Raw genomic sequence first — 22,173 nt, 5'->3', positions numbered from 1 at the left:
TACTGATCTGCCAGCTTGCTGCCATGCTGGCCTTCCCCCATGCCAGGACTAAATGCAATGCACCGACTTTTGCTCCTGACCTCAGTTGCTTACTCCACAACACAGAATGGCCAGCATGCCAGCAGTTCACCGGGAAACCAGTGCCTGCGGAACAGGGTCTGGGCAGTTCAGCGGAGGTTGCTGTCCACCTGCACTGCAGGTCAATCGCAACCAAACCACTAGTAATCTGGGAGGGGAAGGAAAGAGGCAGGAACCAGGGAGGAAATTTTGCGATGCCCCCAGTGTGTGTAATGGCTTTTCGTGGAAAAGTAGCCACCCCGTGAAAAGGTACGGAACGGAATATAATGAAATAGAAAAAACTATGTAAAGAAGCCTATCAAATCCCACAATGAAACCGGATGGAGAAAGCCCTGGTACTGATGCAGATTTCTGCCCCCATGTGATGAACCCCTGGGACTATACCTGAACCTTGATCTTTTGGCTTGCTTTGACTCCCATGTTCGTGGGAGCTTGTCTTGGATATTATTCCTGAACTCCTATATGTCTAGAAACCCGTGCCTTTGAAACTCTGTACTTGCCTACATCGCTGGTCTTCAGAATCCTGCTTCCAGTTTCTGTTTGGATTTTGTCTTGGAACTTAATGCTGGAGTTTACTGTGCTCCTAACTGAACTATCTGATCTACTGGGACTGTAACCTTTGTGAAGTTCCCATCCTGCACACTCTAAAGGGTTGCTGGTGTTTCCATATCACTACAATAAAGAGAGTTCACTGTTTATTTTAACCTGTGAGAAGTTGTTGGTGTTACAAGGGAACCGGCCTGACACTATGCTTAATTAGACTTCCAGGATCTACAGAATGTGGAGGGCAGTTGAGTCATAGAATATTGAGGGTGTCATTTGAAATAATAATAATAATAATAATAATAATAATAATAATAGGAAGAAGAAGAAGAAGAAGAAGAAGAAGAAGAAGAAGAAGAAGAAGAAGAAGAAGAAGAAAAAGAAAGAGGCGGAGGCGTAGGCGGAGGAGAAGATGGGGAAGAAGAGAGGGAGAAAAATGGCCTGCTTGAGCCCTAACAGCTTACAGTATCTTAGAAGGAGGGGAGATGCATGCCATAAAGTTTAAAAACACTCCCCCCCCCCGCATGCTATTCAGTGAGGTTTCAGGAGGAGGGAGAGGAAAAGGGACACCTTTTCCCTTCCTTACCTCCCACTCCCACCCGCCCCACTACGTATCTATTAAAAATATTCTGACTTGGGGCTGGCAGAATCTGAGCCCTTTAGCTTTATTTAACACAAATGGGGAAGGTTTCAGGTTGGTGGGAAAGAACAAAGGTATCCTTTTCATTTTCCCATCACTTAATGCTCCCCGCACTGACCCATCCCCGCCAACCTGGTCCATGAGCTCCAAACAATGCTACAAGGCTCTTGTTAATGACTAGTTAGAACCCTTAATAGGAGCACACCTCTTAGAGGCTGGGGATATACAGCCATATTTTGTCATGGCTCTCTACTTGTACTATTGTTATTATCAGTATTATTTCATTTTGTAAACAAGTTCAGGGATGTAAAAGGTAACTATTATCAAACTATATGTAACACAGCCTTTGTCAACTCGGTGCCTTCCATATGTGTTGGACTACAACTCCCAGTATTCCCCAGCCAACAATGGAATGCTGGGAGTTGTAGTTCAACACATCTGAAAGGCACCAGGCTGGGGAAGGCTGCTATAGGAGAAGTAAAAAAAATGCAACTCAGCCTGCAAATTATTGATAAATGAAATTATATAGGTAGCTACAACTTAATCCTATGATGACCCTCCTTCCATGTCTGGATGCCATATTTGTGTATGATACCACGTCTAAAACCACAGCGGCATACTGGTAATACTCAATGGTGCAGTGATAAATTTTGAAGTACAGCACTCAGCATGACAGACTCCATAGCCACATCCCCAAGGTGAGTCCAAAACTGCAGGCAGCTGTAGTAGTCCATGTCAACAATCCACTTCTAGCAGTTTTCATCTCCACTAGGAGCAAGACCTTTATAAAGCTAAAAGGTCTTAACTGCACAGTCAAGATGAAGACACCCCCAAATACTTTGCATTACTACAAGGATGGCTTACAACAATACATTGTTGCTGGGAAAATCCATTTCTTCACTTTTCCATTTGTAAGCTTAGTTAATTTTCCCTGCCAAAAAAACTCATTTTGAAAGGAAAATGCCTAAGGTAGATTATGCAGTTTCTGCAGCTTATAAATTTGTAAATAAAGCAAGTATCAAGAAGTAAAGTGGCTGTTGGGTAATGGTTAGAGATACCTTCCCAAACCTGATGTCTTCCAGATGTTTTGGACTTCAACTCCCATCAGCCCCAGCCAGAATAGCTATGCTGAGAATTGTAGTCCAAAACATCCAGAGGATATAATGTTGGAGAAGGCTGGATTAGGGTATTAGACTAGGACTGCGGAGACCCAGGTCAAATCCCCACTCAGCTGTGAATCTTACTGGGCAATGAGGGCCAGTCTCTATCTCTTAACCTAACCTACCTCACAGGGTTGTTGTGTGGACAACAACCCTGTTTTGCTCTTTGGAATATAAATGAAGTAAAGAAATGAGCAATGAGCTATCATTAAATAATTTCAAGCAAATACTTAAATTGTCATTACTTTAAAATAGCCAGTTGAAAAAAGCTATGTTGTGTCTCTGATAGCCTGTCAGCTTGCAGGAGCTATTCCTTCCCAAATCTAGTTTCAGACCTTTTGCAAGAAAAAAAATGTTTATATGCACTTGCATAATATGCTGTCATACAGCAATCAACTGACAGCCAAAGCAAAGTGCAAACAATTAAGTTCTACTAGTTTCATTATAAAAATAAACTGTTGAAAACCAAATTGCCCTCAGTGTCCACTTAACACAGTCCGACAGTCTACTTATTAAGCTGTAGCCCACTGCCTTGTTGTGGCGAAGGGGCTTGCGTAACTCAGTGAAGCCATAAACTAGGGATGTCTGAGAATTCTGCCACGGATCTCGGTGAGGCCGAATGCCTGTGCATTCGGCCCCCCGAAATCAGTGGCGGAATGGCCTGCCACCCCCCCGCGGATCCCCCCCGGGACGAGACTTACCTGGGGCGGATGTTCCGGGTGGCGGCGGCTCTGGCGGTGGCTTTGGCGGTGGCAGCTGCGGCGGCTGGTCTTCCAGCTGGCTGCCACTGCTGCCATTTGCAGTCTGGAGGTGTGTTTTTTTTTACAGGGACGTGATAGGCTACATAAAGATTTCCGGCCACGGAGGGCTCTGGGTAAAAAAAAAAAAGCGTACGCAAATGGCAGCGGCTACGGCTGCCACCATTTGCGTTCCTTCTTTTTCGCCGTCTTAGTCTACATAAATATCTACGTAGACTATGACGGCGAAATAAAGGGGAACGCAAATAGCGTAGCGGGGGCTATTTGCGTCCATTTTTGATTCACCGTTTTAGCCTACGTAAATATTTACATAGGCTAAAACGGCAAATCAAAAAGGGACGCAAATAGCACCCACTATGCTATTTGCGTTCCCCTTTATTTTCGCCATAATACTCTACGTAAATATTTACGTAGACTGAGATGGCGAAAAATAAGGAACGCAAATGGTGGCGGCCATAGCCGCCGCCATTTGCGTACACGGGGGTTTTTTTGTTTTTTTTTACCCAGAGCCCTCCGCGGCCGGAAATCCAGCTGCGGACGGCTCTGGCCTGGGCTGGGCCTGGCCAGCTGCTCCGCGGAGCCGCCGCGGAGCACAGCCGGCTGTCGAGGATTCCGAAGGGGAGGACCGGATTGCCTCCCCCCCCCCGTCGAGGATTCCAGGGGGAGGGACGGAACGCCTCCCCCCCCACCATAAACATAATCCGCGTTAAGGTAAGTGACTTTTGTACATCCCTACCATAAACTATGCCATGCAGGGCCACCAAAGACGGACAGGTCATGGCAGAGAGTTCTGACAAAATGTGGTCCACTGGGGAAGGAAATGGCAACCTACTCCAGTATTCTTGCCAAGAAAACTCCATGGAACGTATCACAAGGCTAAAAGACATGGTGCCAGAAGATGAGCCCCTCAGGTCGGAAGGTGTCCAGTATACTACTGGGGAAGAGCAGAGGGCATTTCCAAGTAGTGCCAGAAAGAGTGAAGCGGCTGGGCCAAAGCCGAAAGGACACTCAGCTGTGGATGTGTCTGGTGGTGAAAAGAAAGTCCGATGCTGTAAAGAACAATATTGTTTAGCAACCTGGAATGTCAGATCAATGAATCAAGGTAAGCTGGAGGTGGTCAAACAGGAGATGGCAAGATTGAACATCGACATCTTGGGAATCAGCGAACTAAAATGGACAAGCATGGGCGAAGTGAATTCAGGTGACCATTATATCTACTACTATGGGCAAGAATCCCTTAGAAGAAATGGATTAGCACTCATAGTCAACAAAAGGGTGGGAAAAGCAGTACTGGGGTACAATCTCAAAAATGATAGAATGATCTCAGTACAAATCCAAGGCAAACCATTCAGCATCACAGTAATTCAAGTCTATGCCCCAACCACTGAGGCCGAAGAAGCTGAGGTTGATCGGTTCTATGAAGACCTACAACACCTTCTACAACTAAAACCAAAAAAATATGTCCTCTTCATCATAGAGGATTAGAATGCTAAAGTAGGAAGTCAAGAAATCACCGGGATAACAAGAAAGCATGGCCTTGGTGTACAAAATGAAGCAGGACAAAGGCTAATAGAGTTTTGCCAAGAGAACACGCTGATCATAGCAAACACTCTTTTCCAACAGCACAAGAGGCGACTCTACACATGGACATCACCAGATGGTCAATATCGAAATCAGATTGATTAAGTCCTTTGTAGCCAAAGATGGAGAAGCTCCATACAGTCAGTAAAAACAAGACCTGGAGCTGACTGTGGCTCAGATCATGAGCTGCTTGTTGCAAAGTTTCGGCTTAAATTGAAGAACGTAGGGAAAACCACTAAACCTTTCAGGTATGACCTAAATCATATCCCTGATGAATATACAGTGGAGGTGAGGAATAGATTTAAGGGATTAGACCTGATAGACAGAGTGCCTGAGGAACTATGGACGGAGGTCCGTAACATCGTTCAGGAGGCAGCAACTAAATCCATCCCAAAGAAAAAGAAATGCAAGAAAGCCAAGTGGCTGTCTGATGAGGCTTTACAAGTAGCTGAGGAAAGAAGGGAAGCGAAAAGCAAGGGAGAAAGGGGAAGATATATCCAACTGAACGTAGAGTTCCAGAGAATAGCAAGGAGAGACAAGAAGGCCTTCTTAAATGAACAATGCAAAGAAATCGAGGAAAACAACATAATGGGAAAGACTAGAGATCTCTTCAAGAAAATTGGAGATCTCAAGGGAACGTTTTGTTCAAAGACGGGCATGATAAAGGACAAAAAAGGCAGGGACCTAACAGAAGCAGATGAGATTAAGAAGAGGTGGAAACAATACACAGAAGAACTGTACAGGAAAGATCTGAATGTCCCTGATAGCCATGATAGTGTGGTCACTGAACTTGAGCCGGACATCCTAGAGGGTGAAGTCAAGTGGGCCTTAGGAAGCATTACTAACAACAAAGCTAGTGGAGATGACAGTCTTCCAGCTGAGCTATTTAAAATCCTAAAAGATGATGCTGTTAAAGTGCTGCACTCAATATGCCAACAAATTTGGAACACTCAACAGTGGCCACAAGACTGGAAAAGGTCAGTTTACATTCCAATTCCAAAGAAGGGCAACACTAGGGATGGCGGAGAATTTCTCCCCGAAACTTCGGGGGGCCGTGTTCGGCCCCCCGAACAAGTTTTGGGGAGAAATTCTCCGCCCCCCCCGCCCCCCGCACACACCCCGGGACGGGACTTAACTTCGCCGAATGTCCCTCCCGGCGGCGGGTCCGGCCGGCGGTTCGGCGGGTGTTCGAGCAGGGCGGGAGCGGCAGCCGGTCTTTCAACCGGCTGCCGCCCCCGCCATTCCAATAAAAGAAAAAAAAATGCCCCCATGATAGGCTACGTGACGATTAACGTAGCCTATCACGGCTGACTTTGCAGATCTAGCTGTGATAGGCTACGTTAATCGTCACGTAGCCTATCACGGGGGTGTTTGTTTGTTTTTTAAAACAATGGCGTTCGCGGCCGGGCGAGGCGGGAAGCCTCCTCCCTGGCCTGAATTTCGGCCGGGTGAGGCGGGAAGCCTCCTCCCCGGCCTGAATTTCGGCCGGGGCGAGGCAGGAAGCCTCCCCCCTGGCCTGAACTTCGCGGGGGGAGCCGCGAAGCGACTCCCCCCCACCGCGAACAAGCTTCGACGAAAGGTAAGTGCCTTTCGTCCACCCCTAGGCAACACTGAAGAGTGCTCAAACTACTGTACTATTGCGCTCATTTCACATGCCAGCAAAGTTATGCTCCAAATCCTACAAGCTAGGCTTCAGCAGTATGTGAACCAAGAACTACCGGAAGTACAAGCTGGGTTTCAAAGAGGCAGAGGAACTAGAGAGCAAATCGCCAACATTCGCTGGATCATGGAGAAAGCAAGAGAATTCCAGAAAAACATCTATTTCTGCTTCACTGACTATGCTAAAGCCTTTGATTGTGTGGATCACAACAAACTGTGGCAAATTCTTAAAGAGATGGGAGTACCAGACCACCTTACCTGTCTCCTGAGAAACCTGTACGAGGGACAAGAAGCAACAGTAAGAACCAGACATGGAATAACCGATTGGTTCAAAATTGGGAAAGGAGTACAACAAGGCTGTATATTGTCGCCCTGCTTATTTAATTTATATGCAGAGTACATAATGAGAAATGCCGGGTTGGATGAATCACAGGTCAGAATTAAGATTGCTGGGAGAATTATCAACAACCTCAGATACGTAGACGATACCACCCTAATGGCAGAAAGCGAAGAGGATCTAAAGAGCCTCTTGTTGAGGGTGAAAGTGGAGAGTGCAAAAGCTGGTTTGAAACTCAACATTAACAAAACTAAGATCATGGCATCTGGCCCCATCACTTCCTGCCATATATAGAAGGGGAAGAAGTGGAAGCAGTGACAGATTTTATTTTCTTGGGCTCCAAGATCACCACAGACAGTGACTGTAGCCATGAAATTAAAAGACACTTGCTCCTTGGGAGGAAAGCTATGGCAAACCTAGACAGCATAGTAAGAAGCAGAGACGTCACCTTGCCGACAAAGATTCGTATAATCAAAGCTATGGTTTTCCCAGTAGTAATGTATGGCTGTGAGAGCTGGACTATAAGGAAGGCTGAGCGCCAAACAATTGATGCCTTCTAACTGTGGTGCTGGAGAAGACTCTTACGAGTCCCCTGGACTGCAAGGAGGTAAAATCAGTCCATCCTAAAGGAAATCAACCCTGAGTGCTCATTGGAAGGACAGATACTGAAGCTGTAGCTCAAATATTTTGGCCACCTAATGTGAAGAGAAAACTCCCTGGAACAGACCCTGATGCTGGGAAAGATTGAAGGCAAAAGGAGAAGGGGACAGCAGAGGATGAGATGGCTAGATAGCATCACCGATGCAACGAATATGAACTTGAGCACACTCAGGGAGAGAGCGGAGGACAGGAAGGCCTGGTGTGTTATGGTCCATGGGCTCACGAAGAGTCGGACACGACTTAATGACTGAACAACAATAACAAGCCCAAAGGTAGTTTGCCACATTATATCTAGCTCTAAATTCTGCAATATCTGCAGTCTCTCTAGGAAATAAGGAATCATCTTCATATAGAGCACCAAAGGAGATGACGAAAACTTATGGGCTAATAGCCACATGAGGCTTTATGCTGACATACTCGCATTCATCTTGCTGCATTTCTCCCAAGTGTCCCCTACTGAGTTATCACCCCTGAAGAGGTTATTCAGTCAGCCATCGTCATGGAGTTGAGTGTTGATACTAAGCATTCTGACTCATTTAGCAACATCTTTTGAATAACTTTGCAAGTGCCTGCTGGTGAATTGCCATAAAAGCAGCAGCTGTAGAGTTATCTATCACTCTCCTTACTGATGCACCCATCATACCTCTCTGTTTTTCAGCCCTTTGTCATATCCTCTCAGGACTTTGCCAGGACAATGTCAATGCTGCTATTTCTCTGTAAAACAGGAGTAGATGTATTGTCTCCAAATGCACAGAGAATCAGAGAAATGCAGCTGTTGCTCATGAGGTCCCTGGCCACCCTAACCATTTCTGCCACTTTCCGTTTATGCAAGGCTAGAAAATGGCTGATGAAACCCACCAATTGTGTGTTGGGTTCACAGCTCCCGTTTCCAATGTAAAGCTGCTTTGCATCTGTGTAGCAAGAACTGTAGCCGATATTCTTGTGCCTTTCTCAGAGCAGACCTGGCACTCTCTCCTGAAACAGACCGCAAGTCCAGTAAGCTTTTAACCACATAGACTTGCAAGTGACCTTAACCATGCAATCCTATACATGTTGACCCAAATGTAAGTCCTATTGAATTCAGTTGGGCATATTCCCAGGGGAACGGGCATAGGATTGTAGCTAAAGTTCATATAGTCCAACTCCCTGCCAATACAGGAAATCCATTGCTACAACATCCCTGACAGGTGGCCATCCAACCTCTGCTTAAGACCCTTTAATGGAAGACAGTCCACCACCTTCTGAAGCAGTCTGTTCCACCGTGAACAGCTCGTACCATCAGAAAGTTCTTCCTAATGTTTAGTCAAAAAAACCTTTCTTGTAATATGGATCTGTTGGTTCTGATCCAACCCTCTGGAACAAGAATAAATAAATTTGCTCCATGTGGCAGCCTTTCAAATATTCAGTTACCGTTATCATATTGACTCTTAATCATCTGTTCTCAAGCTAAACATACCAAACTCATAAGAACAGAAGAAGGGCCATACTGGATCAGACCAAATGCCTATCTAGTCCAGCATTTTGTTCCCACAGTGGCCCACTAGTTGCTTCTGAGAAGCCCACAAGCACAACCTTTCTTCATAGCATATATCTGGAGTCTTTGATCATGGACTTTGATCATGGTGTGGGCTTGTTACATCTTATAGCCCTTTAGATGAACATAAAAGGCATGTAATTTTCTACAATACTTGCAAGGAACAGAAGTCTCAAACAATACAAATGGAAACAACAAGAAATAATTAATAATAATAATAATAATTTCCCCATTCTTCCCCTGCAACCACAAAGTTTACACAAATCACTCACTACAAAATCAAGGAGATGGCAAGGTCCTATTTGTCTAAACTGAGGCCTCATTTTCAGGGTCTTCTCCAAACACAGGCAAAGAATTGTCTAACTTTTTGTGGTAGACTTCTGGTAGCAGCCTTATACAGCAAAAGGAATCGATGCAGAAGATATATGGGTTCCCTAATAGGTCAGACCTTCAGATTCATATCATTTGCATGCTTCTTGGCACCTTCTAAGAGCATATGACAAAAAAAAATACTAGCTGGCATGTCTAAACATACCACTGTTGGCCTAAAATGGGAAGGGGGGGTGGGAATGAACCAACTTTTGAAATGCTCCCGTGCTTTGAAGCTATTCTTTCCATAGGGGACCAAGCATGTGACTGTTAACAAGCCTGCATTAATGTCAGCCTGCCCCACTTCGACAATGCAGCTAGCTCTGCAAGGTCCCAAACTGATCTGAGCTTATATAAGGATTCCACTCTTAAAGGCAGCCTAAAAATAATTTCAAATAATAAGTCAATAAAATTAGTTTCTGAGGCATAGTCCTTTGTTCCCATTTGCTCTCAGTTTCCATAACTTTTGGACTGGTTTTTACTTAGGAATATATGAGAAATTAATTTATTTATGACTAGAATTTACCCTGTTCGCACGCACCTCCTGAATCTGAGCACAAGCACAATTTTGTGGTCAAAGCTCGAACGTTCCTAAGCTTGCAGTGCTGTTCATGGGGGCAGGGGGAATGCACTAAAAATGCATACATTAGAAAAATCTGCATGAAAAAATGCATACTTCAAAAAAAATGTGCACAAAGACTTTTAATCAATGGGAGAAGACTGCATACTTTTGAATGTGCACTCAAGTAATTTGTGATTTATACATGAAAAGAAAAGAAAAAAGCTCGCAATCTCATACTAACCCAAGACAGACTGAGCTTTGAGGTGGAACTCAGAGAACATTGACAAGCTCTCCACATCCCTGTTTCTACCCTGGACCCCAAATATCTGTGGAGTCTTAAGCCTATCCATACCCTGTATTGATTACTGTGGTATTGCTCAGGGATCTGAGGCAGATGTCTTCACTGTTTGAGAGTCCAGTACAGGCATGTCAGACTAGCCTTTGCTCAGCAAACCAGGCTGGGTCTGAAAGGTATTAAACCTGTCTGTGTTGGCTTCTGAGGAATTATTCTGGGATCCCATGTATGTCAGTCTGGCTTTAGCTCAAGTTCTGGCATCCCCGAACCATATGCTTCTGGAGCACAAATCTGAGATCCGAAGTGCTTCAGTCTGGTTTTGTGTGGGCAGTCCCTGATCCTCCTCTTCTAAATCTATTTGCAAAGAGGAATAACTCCCATGGGTTTGGGTTCCCTCCCATCTACGATCCCCTGGTCAATGCTAAGGATGGTAGAGTCCTGCTGCTTCAGTTGTGTGTTAGAATGCACAATGTAATGTTCTGTAAACTATCAAGTCTGTCTGAGTCATTCTCAACTATTGCAATGACAGTTCCTCTCTAGGTGTTGGCTCCCAGATGGAGTTCTTTCTGAACATCTGTGTCCTCTTTTTTTTAGTCTTAGCTGCTCCCATTATGGAATTACAAAATTATATACAAATTAATGTAACAGACTAGCTTTTAAAAACTTTCCTTCTCAAGCAAAAACAGCAGCACAAATCCAAATTATGTTCTAGCCCTGGACTGTGCATGTCAATCAGGTATGGAATATATATTTCCAGCAGGTCCCACATTTTAGAAAGTATATATAATGTAATTGTAAAATACCTTTAATTTTCTTAACTGTAAGAAAAAAATGTATATTCTAATCTATACCATGTCTTGTCTCAGTCAGAAATAGTCCCCACTCCCCACTCACTGCTATCAGTGTCTGAAAAAGAACTAGGGAAGACGTCCCGCTCCTTCTATATGTGGAAATTAATATTCTGAGTTGGGAGAGAGATCTCTTTCTTTCTTGAGCCTAGCAGACAAAGCTTTTCAGAATGTTCCACCAAATGCTGTGCCAGCAATCGATCAGCCACAGGCAGGATGTATGCGACAAGAACATACAGAGCAAACATACGCAATGTAATTGTATAAAATGCAACTACACTGAAATGGAACATCACAAAAAAGGTTTAGGCTGAATTCAGAGGATCTTCTGTAAGTTAACTAGATAAACTACAAGGAATACAAGCAGCGTCAGCCAAAATAGGGCACAATGATTGGAGCAGGGCTTTCCTAGTGGGGCAGAGCTAGTTGGCAACAGTGGAAGAGCTACATTCTTGCTGCAGTCCCAGCCAGGAATGTGACAGTATTTTAGATCCAAGAATGTAAGTCACTGTTCATGCTGATACAGCTACAGCTAATCCATCGGACTGGTCTGTAAGGAAAGAGTTACATGTTACAGTGGACATGGTGCAGCCACTGAAAACAAGAACCCCATCTCAAGTTTACACCCCCTATACATGTTTAAGCTTACTTATGAACGTTGTTTCACCAGCTGCAGCAGCCGATGTTGTGGAGCAGAGGAAGGGAAACACAGAATATGATGTAAACATGCCTAAACATTATAGACAGAGGGAAAGCCTCGACACAGAGCTGCCATTTTAAGCAGCAGCCCTGCATCCAGTGCACCATCTTCTTCTGCCCTTAGACAACACCTACTTCATCATTTCTTCACATCCTGCAGGAAAAAATACTGTCACTGCCCCTTTTAGCTCCAGCCACTCACTATGAGCTCTTCTTACTGACTACTCTGCTTCCTTTTGGCTGCTGCCAAAACCAAATCACACATTAAAGGAAGGCAGCTAATTTCTAATGCGAATTGCTTCCAAACAATATATTTAGAAATGAAATGTAAAAAATTTGGTTAGGAAGAAGAGATAGATCGATTCCTAATGTAGGAAAGTAGCAACAAAGAATTTGCTGATAAACTTTTTAACAGAATTCTATGTAGAACACAAAAAATTCATTTCTGCTTTCATATTTAATTAATTTTCTTGAACTGAGGAGAAACTGAAAATATACATAGACAGAGTTTAGTAAGCATGATAGAATATGCTATGGTGCATACAGTGCCAGTGTTCGTGCAGTGCTATGCAAATTGGCATTAGCTCATAAAATAACTGTATAACTGGTTTCTTACCACCAATCTAATGAGGATATTCATAAGTGAGAAGGCTTAGAAGCACAGCCGTATGCCAAAATTCTGATCTTAATGCACCACAAGGCCCTCAAGGCAAACCCCACCATCATTTTTTCCTTAAACGTGCCATCTCATTATCATTAGTGGAAGGAAGGAAGGAAGGAAGGAAGGAAGGAAGGAAGGAAGACAGATGAAATGAACAGATCTTTCTAACAGTTAAGAACCTACCTTCCTTAAATAAAAAAGCAAATTTAATCCCAATTCCTAGATGGCCATTCATAAAGGGCTTGAAAGCATCTTTAATAATGAAGGGAATACTTTTCAGGTGAAGACATCACTAAACATTTGGAATGCTGTAGTTCCACGGGATTTCATCATAATTGCTGTATAATGAAGCCAAGGATTTTATGAAATGTGAGTTCAGAATTAGCTTTGGAAGTAGAGACCTAGGGGGGATGTTCATGACAACGGAATGAGAAGCACGTTAGAGCATTGCCCAGATTTTCATGGAATTCATTTTGGTCCATCAGGGACACACAAAGCAAGATAAGCCGAGTGTAGCGTACCTTTAAAATCTGGTTTTCAGCACTTGCAAGGAACATACTTCTGGGTGGGGTAGGAGGAGTAGAACTGAAAGTCATCAAACTGGCAGGAGCTGCTCAACCAATGAGAGAGGCTTCTTTCCCACCCCTGTCCAAGCTCCCTGCTGCTACTACATTATGAATGGAGAGCAACTAATTTTCCCCATGTGTGCAGATTTCCCTGAAGAAACCAAAATCCCCAGTTCTCCAATACAGTATCTGAAGGCTTCTGAAAGCTCCCCTGAACCCCAATTTCACCACATCCCAGCAGTCTGCTGCGGAGTTAGTGCTCCCACCCCATTTTTCCCCATGTGTGCACTTTTGCCCATTGCTTCCAACCACCCCTTCCAACCCTGCTTTCTCCTTTTCTCCTTCTTCCTGAGAATAAGAAACTCCCATAAACCTGAAAGATCATTACTGTGATAAAGCGGAGAAGGGACTTTACATAACAACAGAGAAACTACAGAACATCAAAGAAGCACAATATCGCAATAGCAATTTAAGAGAGCATTGGAGAAGCAAAAGAGCACTTTAAGGTGAGTTACTGAAGTTAGCCTTTAACTCTTTCACTGCACAGGAGTGAGATTTATTTCTTACTTCTGAGTACACATGCACAGAAGGGGAGATATGGTAAAGATTAAAAGCAGGCTAGCTAAGGTAAAGGAGTGTCCCTACTACCGTGGTAATGTGAGGGGTCGCTGCTGTGCTCCTGGGGATTTTCTCAGTGGGAAAACTACTTCCATTGGGGAAACAGGAGGGAATGGGTTGTCCCACCCCCTTGACCGCATCACTCCCAGGTCACAGAGGCACACCCAGGATTTAATGCAGGGGGAACATGACACACTGTGGTGAAACCACCAGGGAACCGCTTTCAGTAAAAAAAAGCTGGAGTAAAAGGAGTTTCAGAAAATGTCGCTTTTCAAGAGGGAAGCAGCTGGTTGGCAGTGGATTGGTGATGATGTCATCTGTCACAAAGGAACTCAAATTGCTCTAACTTTGCACTAAATCGCTCATGAAGACAGCCCCCTATATTAAAACATGTCTCACAGACAAGCAGCCATAAAGATGGAGATGCTCACCTCTGTCTTCCTGATCAAACAGTGGCAGCACAGCTGACTCCCTTGTAAGCCAATGGGTGCAAAAGAAGCACGGACTGATCTGAGTGACCTATTTCTTTGTCTTTGTGCCCTAACAAATGCATGAGGGAGATCCCAGTAGTACAATTCCTCCATCATCTTGCTCAAGTATTCTGCTGATACGCAGCCTAAGCCATCTGTGGCATTAAGATAATATGAATACGATGACTTATGCAGACCTTCTATGTCTGTGCTGTTCATTCCAGCAAAGGGGAACTTTGGTTCCAGTCTGGTTTCCAGCCTAGTTTTGCGACAGAAACAGCCCAGATCACCCTGGTGGATGACTTACACCAGAGAATCGATGGGGGAGTGCAACCCTGTTAGTTCTCTAGGACTTCTCTGCAGCCTTTGATACTGTTGGCTAGGTGACCCAGAAGCATACTGTGGTCAGAGTGGGACAGGGGGACATGGTGTTAGAGTGGCTCCAGTCCTTTTTGAAGGGGTGGACTTAGAAGGGACTCCTGTTCCACCCCATGGCCACTGGGATGCCCTAGGGTTTCATCTTGTCCCCCATACTTTTCAACAACATGAAGCTGCTGGGAGAAATCATCTGGAGGGCATAACAATACTTTTGGACAGATTAGTAAACTGAATAATTTCTATGCCTACTTTTGAACTCAAAGTGGTAAAAGTTAACTTAAATAAAACACAGATGAATTATTATAAAAACAGATTAAAAATGGATTAGAACTCTCCAGAACTACACCAATTTACTATTTATATACTGAAATAAAATCACCTGATCTGACAAAAAGCTCACCATTAGCCAGAGGGCAATAAAAGCTCCCCCAAAGGCTTTCCTAAAAGGCTGGGGGGAAATCCAAGGAATCAGCCTGGTTTCCTGCTACTTTGGTAGTTTCTGGGAGGTGACTATTCTGTCTTGGATTATTGGCTATTCTCTCTTGACTATCATGTCTGAGCTTGCTGGTACATCCCCCTCATTCCTTCTTCACCTGAAAATTTGCAAACAGATTTTCAAAAAACTCCGTATATCTCCCACATGCACTTTCAAAAGAGTCTGCCCACCAGTACAGAGAGAAAACAGATAACAATGTTCTGGCTAATTATAATTGTTTTACTGCTGTGGGATTGTAAAAAAAATACAACTAACATTGTATTTTATTCTCATTAGGCATCTACCATTTCAGTACCTCATTAATTGCAAGTTGTTCTCCGCCGCCGCCTGGGTGGCCATAACGGTGACTAGAACTACGGAAGTCTTCATACAAGTCCTCTTCACTTCCCACATCATCACTGGTCTTCTCCAGTGATCCATCAGCAATTACTAAAATGACAAAAACAATTATTTTTCAGGGATTTTGGCCAAAACTCAGAATGGAAGGAAGCATGGTGGTTAATGTGTTCAGGTCAAGATTATTAGAAATTTAAAACTAACCACAGAAGAGGTCTAATGGAAAAGAAGTATAGAGCTATAGTTTCAAACATATAACAAACTACATAACAGGAATGTTGCAAGGCTAAAACACCTTTCCCAAGTCCTTGTCCAAAGGGTCAAATATGTAGTAACTACTAGCTATGTTCTGCTATCACGTGCCATGACTACCAGCATTCATATAACAGATTCATATTCTCTCGTTCATTTTTGTCCAATTCATATTATAATGTGAGAGATGGCACACTGTAGTAGTTAAGACTGTGAGCGCTGAAGTCTCCAGTTGATCTAAGACATGAATTGCTTCCAGATGAGGCTTTTATCCTGCAATCTCCCTGTCTCAAACACAAAATTTTATAGGGGAATGGGGTGTTCCCAGACATCATCTTCCATTTGTCAGGCTCCCATGTTTTCCCACCCCAATCCTGTTTTGCTCCCTACGTCCTGCATTCTGACAAGCACATTTTGTATTCACAAAGCGCTACATTAAATGCTATTCATAACAATTATTAAGAATTAACTAGATTGGGGGAAGGCAGATGTCTGTATGCAATTGATTAGTGGATGAGGGATGATTTCAAATGCTCCACAGTCATCCTGTCCATTCCTGACTCCAACCACGATCGTAATGGCTTTCCAATGTTCCAAGCACTATTCAGCACCTTTTCATATTCTAGAGGGGGGCTGATGACAGTGATTTAGAGCAACATCCAATATATATCTGGTGCTGTGGCATGATGCCGGCGGTCTTCCTATGTGCCAGCTGCTCACAAGAAGAAGCTGCTTTTTCCTGCTTGCCCATCTGTGCTGCCTGAAGCTGCCTGTGCCGCTCCTAGGCCTACTGCTGGTCTACCTAAGCAGCTGGGGCCACCCTCCACTGCAGTGCCACCACTAGGAAAGAGAGAAATGAGTCCTAGACTAGCCCACCGTCATGGTAATGGATAGGTCAGACTCTGCGCACTTGGAGGGGGGCGGGAATCTGAACACCAGCCTAAATCCTGCATTTAAAACGGGGCTTTCTGTTTCCATTTTAAATGCAGGATCACAATGGACTCCCTTTTTCACCTGCTTCCTTTCCCCCCTCCTCTTTCTCCCTCCTTCTCCCTGTATCTGAGTACTCCATTCTCTTTCATGGATCTCGCTCCTCTTCTTGCTGCTTTTCCTCTTTTCACAGAGGGAACTTAAGCAGAACACAACGGGTAATTTGATACCTCATTATTTGTGATTGGTTTAAAAATGGAACAAAGGGCATTTAGTACAGGAGGCACCCTGGAGGATCACGGCGTCATGTAAAGAGCCCGCAAACTTCCATGAGGGAGCAATCTCAATCGCAGGATAAAAGCTTTGTGTGAAGAAAGCCTATGGGTGTCTCAGGCTGAGTATGTGTGTGTGACTCCAGGTTTTTGAGGGTCCTTGGGGAAGACACCTCAGCAGGTACCAAACCATACCTAACCTTGATGGTGGCTCTCGTGTACGAATCCGGTTGTGTGTGTGTCTGTCAGGTGTGTAGTGTGTTTAATGTGTGTGTGTGTGTGTGTGTGTGTGTGATGTTTATAAGAGAGTGTGTGTGCAAGATGTGAACATATTAAAATGACAATGTGCGTAAGTCTCTGTATGCAATAGGTGTGTGTGTATATACCCCGATATCATGACTGGATGGTTTTGACTGGCGGCAAAGGACTTGTAAGCACACACAATAGCTGTCCACCAATGAACAAATTGTTTTCTGTTGTCTCTGCCCCTCAGTGGGCTTTGTCCTCAAGTCACCATCTTGCCACTTCCTCTGGCTGGTGGACCCCAGGGCTCTGACAAGAAAAAAGTAAATCCTACAAAGCTGACACCTGCCTACCCATGAACCAGGTCAAAAACTTGGGAATAAATGCAGCAACCAAACCAAGCTTTTCAACCTTATGAGAACATAAATGATTGGCGGTAGAGGGTTTGGGAGGAGATGCCTCTTTAGACCAATGTCAGGGTGGAAACTGCGCCGATAGAACCCCAGAGCAGTTCTGATTCTGAGGAGGATCAGCAATCCGTGGGAGAGGAGCCAGCTCATCCCTCACAGGCACAGCAGCTGGCAGAGATTCCTCCTGCCGGCATTCCTGAGATAGATAGTGATCCTAGCAGTGAGAAAGTGTGGTAGGGGGCTTGCTAGACACTCGACGCAGATGCAGAGAGTGATGAGCGATGGAGGGTGTGGAAAGGAGGCGTAGAGCCCGTTTGGTGCGCAAGCAATGGCCGCCTCCCGTGGACCCAAGGGAAAGAGGGAGGATCTCTCCCTAGCCTAAAAGTTCAGAGTCTTCAAGTGATTCTCCTTCAAATGGGGATCAACTGCCTACTCGGAGCATAGGCTACTCTGCTGTTCCTTGCTTAGTCGCTGATGATTAGCATCTGAAAGAGTCATTAAGTCGTAAAAGGATTAAAGCCTTGAAAAGAATCCTTTCGTCTGTGTCTTGAGTTGGCTATTGGAGTGTACTGAAAGAGACTGCTAGGGCGCTCCTGACAACCAAAGTGTTTTCTTCTAGCCTGTTCCTGTTTCCTCAGCATGACACTTTATTGTTCTGTCAAATGTTTCATTATACTTTTTCTTTACATACCGCCTCTGCCTGTTCCATTACTGAGCTCTATAATTTTCAGCTTGAAGACAAATCTCTCCCGTCATTTTTAAAGCTTTCTGGTGGGGGTTGTTACTCCTGCCTCAATTGCTATATGATTTGCAGTTAGATAAAAAAAGAGAAAAAGTTATGGTCTGTGTTAAAACGTGCTCTTCTAAGCCCCTTGTAACCTATGTATCTTTGCCAAGCACACATTTGTTTGCCTAGCTTAACTCTTGTTCAGGGATCAGCTGCTTCAGTTTTCCAGGCAGTCTCACAAAATGTTATTTCACCCTGTAATAGCTGCTCAAGCTTAGCAAAAGAAAGCAGCAGTGGCAGGTTTCTGCCAACTGTTCTGCTTGCGGCAGCACCAAAGATGCAGCTCAAATGCCACAATGAAAATAAGTAAAAGAGAAGGATTTTCATTGCAATAATAATAATACAAATTAGAGCATTCAAAATACCAAAGGCCTGGGAGAAGGAAAGGGAAATGAAAAGTATAAGAAGAAAAGCCTGCACATTTATTTTTGAATACACAGAAATACTAACTTTATGCCCATGCTAATCAGTCATGGATCTAGAGAAATGAGACCGGCAAGATGTTTAACCTATTACAGTACAAGTAGGAGAACAGTCCTGCTCCCACTGAAGACATTGGTAAAATTTCTCTTTATTTCAGTGGATCAGGATTGTAACTGTTTTAGCAAGAGATAAACATTTTTATTTTTAAACCACAAAATATATGGCTTTTTAAAAGTGTTCAAATGAAAAATCACTATCAAGCCTTGGTTGTATAGATCTCCTTTTATGTAGTACAGGAAAGAAACTTGCCTTTGGAACTCCTTCTCTGCTGAACTGTGTTTTGGAGTGTTCTGCCTCTCTGATAGCTCATTTACAAGTCAAGCTACAGAGTTTGCTACCTCAGAGTTGGTGCTCCTGGAATAAATGACTCCAGTGTACACGCAAACAGGTGTTTGTCCATTTATTGTATTTTAAAGCCACTTTTCAGGGATCTCGCAAAGCAGCATGCAAACAAGAGCACAGGCAAATACAAGACATGACAGCCACAGTAGCAAGCATATACAATAGCCTGAAAAGCTGCTTTGACCACACAAGCCAATTACAAACTCAGCTGACGGCAGCATTAAACAGGAAGGTCATTACAGCTCACCTAAATGCCTGCACAGAAGGGGCTAGGCACACGTCAATAGGAAAAGAGTTTTGAAGCATTGGGGCCACTGCTGAGAAGCCCCTTTCTTTTGTGCATGCCAATCTAATAGATCTTAATAGCATGCACTCAAGATGGACCCCTGATGCAGCTCATAGTGTATGGGGCAAGTTTGTATGGGTGGAGGCAGTCCTTCAAAGCTGTTTAGGATGTTAAAGGATAAGACCAGGGCTTTGCATTGGGACCAGAAGCTTACTGGCAGCCAGTGCAATTGCAACAAAATTCCAGCGTGTTTAGGGCACATCCATTTTCTGACTAGCTTGGACTATTCATATGTCACTGTGTTTCTCTTTGATACTGGTTTCAATTTACCCATCCTGCTATTGTTTACATGACCGCTTTACCTGGGATGAAAGAGAGATGAGTCAAGCGCTCTCGATCGTGCCAGCTGAAACTTCTTAAACTCATTCCAGCCTCTGATTCATCCTTGGAACATGTATACGCACATCAGGGGAAGAGGCAAGTTTAATTGCTATCCAGGGTTAACCGACTGTATAAACGGGTCCTGACTCACATCAGGCCTAACTCTCACCTCTGTCTATAGTCAGATGCAGTCACATAAAAGCATAGAGGGCTACAAAAGCAGGCCTTCTTTCTCTGAAATCATACTAGGACGTGCCAAACATCAGAGGCTAAAGAGGACCATAGGAAGTCAAGTGTGGCAGTGCCCATCCTGACACTAGCATGACATTTTACCATAGGGTTCTGGGCTGAGAGCAGAGTTCCTTGCATAGCTTCTCTTCACCTCCATGTGGCGAACAAGAAGAAGAGCCAGTGTAGTGTAGTGGTGAGAGTGACGGACTGGGAGCCGGGAGATCCGGGTTCTAGTCCCCACTTGGCCATGGAAGCTCAATGGGTGACTTTGGGCCAGTCACAGACTCTCAGCCCAACCTACCTCACAGGGTTGTTGTTGTGAGGATACAACGGTGAGGAGGAGGATAATGTAAGCCGCCTTGAGTTCCTTGCGAGAGGGAGAAAGGCGGGGTATAAATGCAATAAATAAATAAATAAGAAATAAATAAGAAATACTATCTCCTTTTCTTTTATAGCAGGCATTAGAGATCTACAATCAGATCAAAGAGGCCTAGGCAAGCAGCGGCCAGAATGAAGAATGTCAGGAGTCTTCATGTCAGTGCTGACTCATACGAATATAAGAAGGTCTGTGCTGGATCAGACCAAAGTCCTGTCTAGTCCGGCATCCTGTTTCCCACACTGGTCAACCAGATGCCCCAGCGGGAAGCCCGCAAGCAGAACATGAATGCAACAACATCCTCCCACTCATGTTCCCCAGCAGCTGGTATACAGAAGAATATTACCTCTGATACTGGAGGAAATAGACAGCTGCCATGACTAGTAGCCATTGATAGCCTTAACCTCCATGAATTTGTTCAATCCCCTTTTAAAGCCGTCCAAGTTGCTGGCCATGACTAAGATTTTGAGGGGCCCTTGGGTAAGCTGTTCTCAGTGGGACCCTCTCTCTAAGGCTCACCCCCTCCATACCACTGCCACAACTACCCATTAACTTGCTTCTCCTTCTGGGCAACATCCCAGAGGGAGGGTGCAATGCAAGTGGAGTAGGCTGCTCCATTTCCTCACTCTTGTCACTGTTTGCATTTGCAAGAGAAGGAAGGTAAACATATAGTGACAGCAGAAGAGCAGCAGCAGGACCAAGAGACTCCGGAGCCCGGTAGTAGGCTTGCTACTGGAGAGTGGACTTCAGCAGATGCCCAGGATTGCCAGCCCCTGGCACTGGCCCTGCGTCCTATGTAGCTGACTTTCCTCTGAGCCTGATTGGTCCTACAATAAACAGCATCTCACCCTTGCCCCATAATCAGGGCCAGTGTCCAGAGTAGGCATGGTTGAGCACCTGCTGAGGGCCAATCCACTGGGGGCTGGACATGTCAGGTAAGGGAAAGGAGGGACAGATATTTGAAATCTGTCCCATCTTTCGGTCCTTCCCCCATACCTCAAAATCTAGGTTGCCCTATCATCCCACCCTCTGATCTGTTGGTGCTGCTTTTGAATCAGTCCATAATAAAACAATTACTATCCATTACTTGATTGTGGATGAAGGGGCTGACCTGGTGTGCATTCCTGAGACCTGGGTGGATGAGCTGGGCAGGGTGGATCTGTCTCAGCTTTGTCTACCTGATGCAGCACCAACCTAGATTGGAGGGGTGGGGGGAGGAGTTGCTGTCATCCATAAGGATTCCATCTCCCTCATGAGGAAACCCATCCATCCTAGCATCAGTTTTGAGGGTCTGTACCTTGTATTGGGCCAAAGAGACAGAACAGGTATGCTGCTGGTGTACCGCCCACCCCACTGCCCAGCAGTCTCCCTGCCTGAGCTGGCTGAGATGGTCTCGGAGGTGGTGCTGGAGAACCCCAGGACACTGGTTCTGGGGGACTTCAACATCCACGCTGAGGCTACCCTAACAGGGCCTGTTTGGGACTTCATGGCAACCATGACAACCATGGGGCTGTCTCAGTATATCACTGGCCTGACACATGTGGCAGGACATACCCTGGACCTGGTTTTTGCTGTTGGGCAGATGAGGGGTGATCTGGTTTGGGGGGGGGGATTCAACAACCCCGTTGTCATGGTCAGATCATTTCCTTGTGAAGTTTGGATTGGCGGTAGCAGATCCTCCCTGCAGGGGTGGGGGACCAGTTAAGACGGTCCGCCCCCGGAGACTTATGGAATCCGATGGATTCCTGAATGCTCTGGGGGATTTTCCAGCTAATAGGGCTGGCGATTCGGTCGAGGCTTTGGTCTCGCTATGGAATGGTGAGATGGGAAGGGCCATTGATACAATCACTCCCAAGCGCCCACTCCAGTGCTGTGGAGCCCATAATTCACCTTGGTTTACAGAAGATCTACAGGCAATGAAACAGGCTGGAC

The 22,173-nt window shown here is 44.8% G+C and overlaps 1 protein-coding gene across 1 annotated transcript in view; it reads right to left on the bottom strand.

The window, feature by feature from the left end:
* Positions 1-22,173, bottom strand: part of LOC146351165 (uncharacterized) — a 246,155-nt gene that overhangs the window by 61,331 nt on the left and 162,651 nt on the right. Inside the window, 1 exon segment of the mRNA XM_084846708.1 lies at positions 15,208-15,341. Within this exon segment, the coding sequence (XP_084702834.1) occupies positions 15,208-15,341 (134 nt within the window).

This window comes from Heloderma suspectum, chromosome 3 (assembly GCF_057233095.1).
Source record: "Heloderma suspectum isolate Gila_16-S chromosome 3, 16-S_ref, whole genome shotgun sequence".
Lineage (NCBI taxonomy): Eukaryota > Metazoa > Chordata > Lepidosauria > Squamata > Helodermatidae > Heloderma > Heloderma suspectum.
The sequence above is the reverse complement of the archived record's forward strand: the minus strand, read 5'-3'. Positions and strand labels throughout refer to the sequence as shown.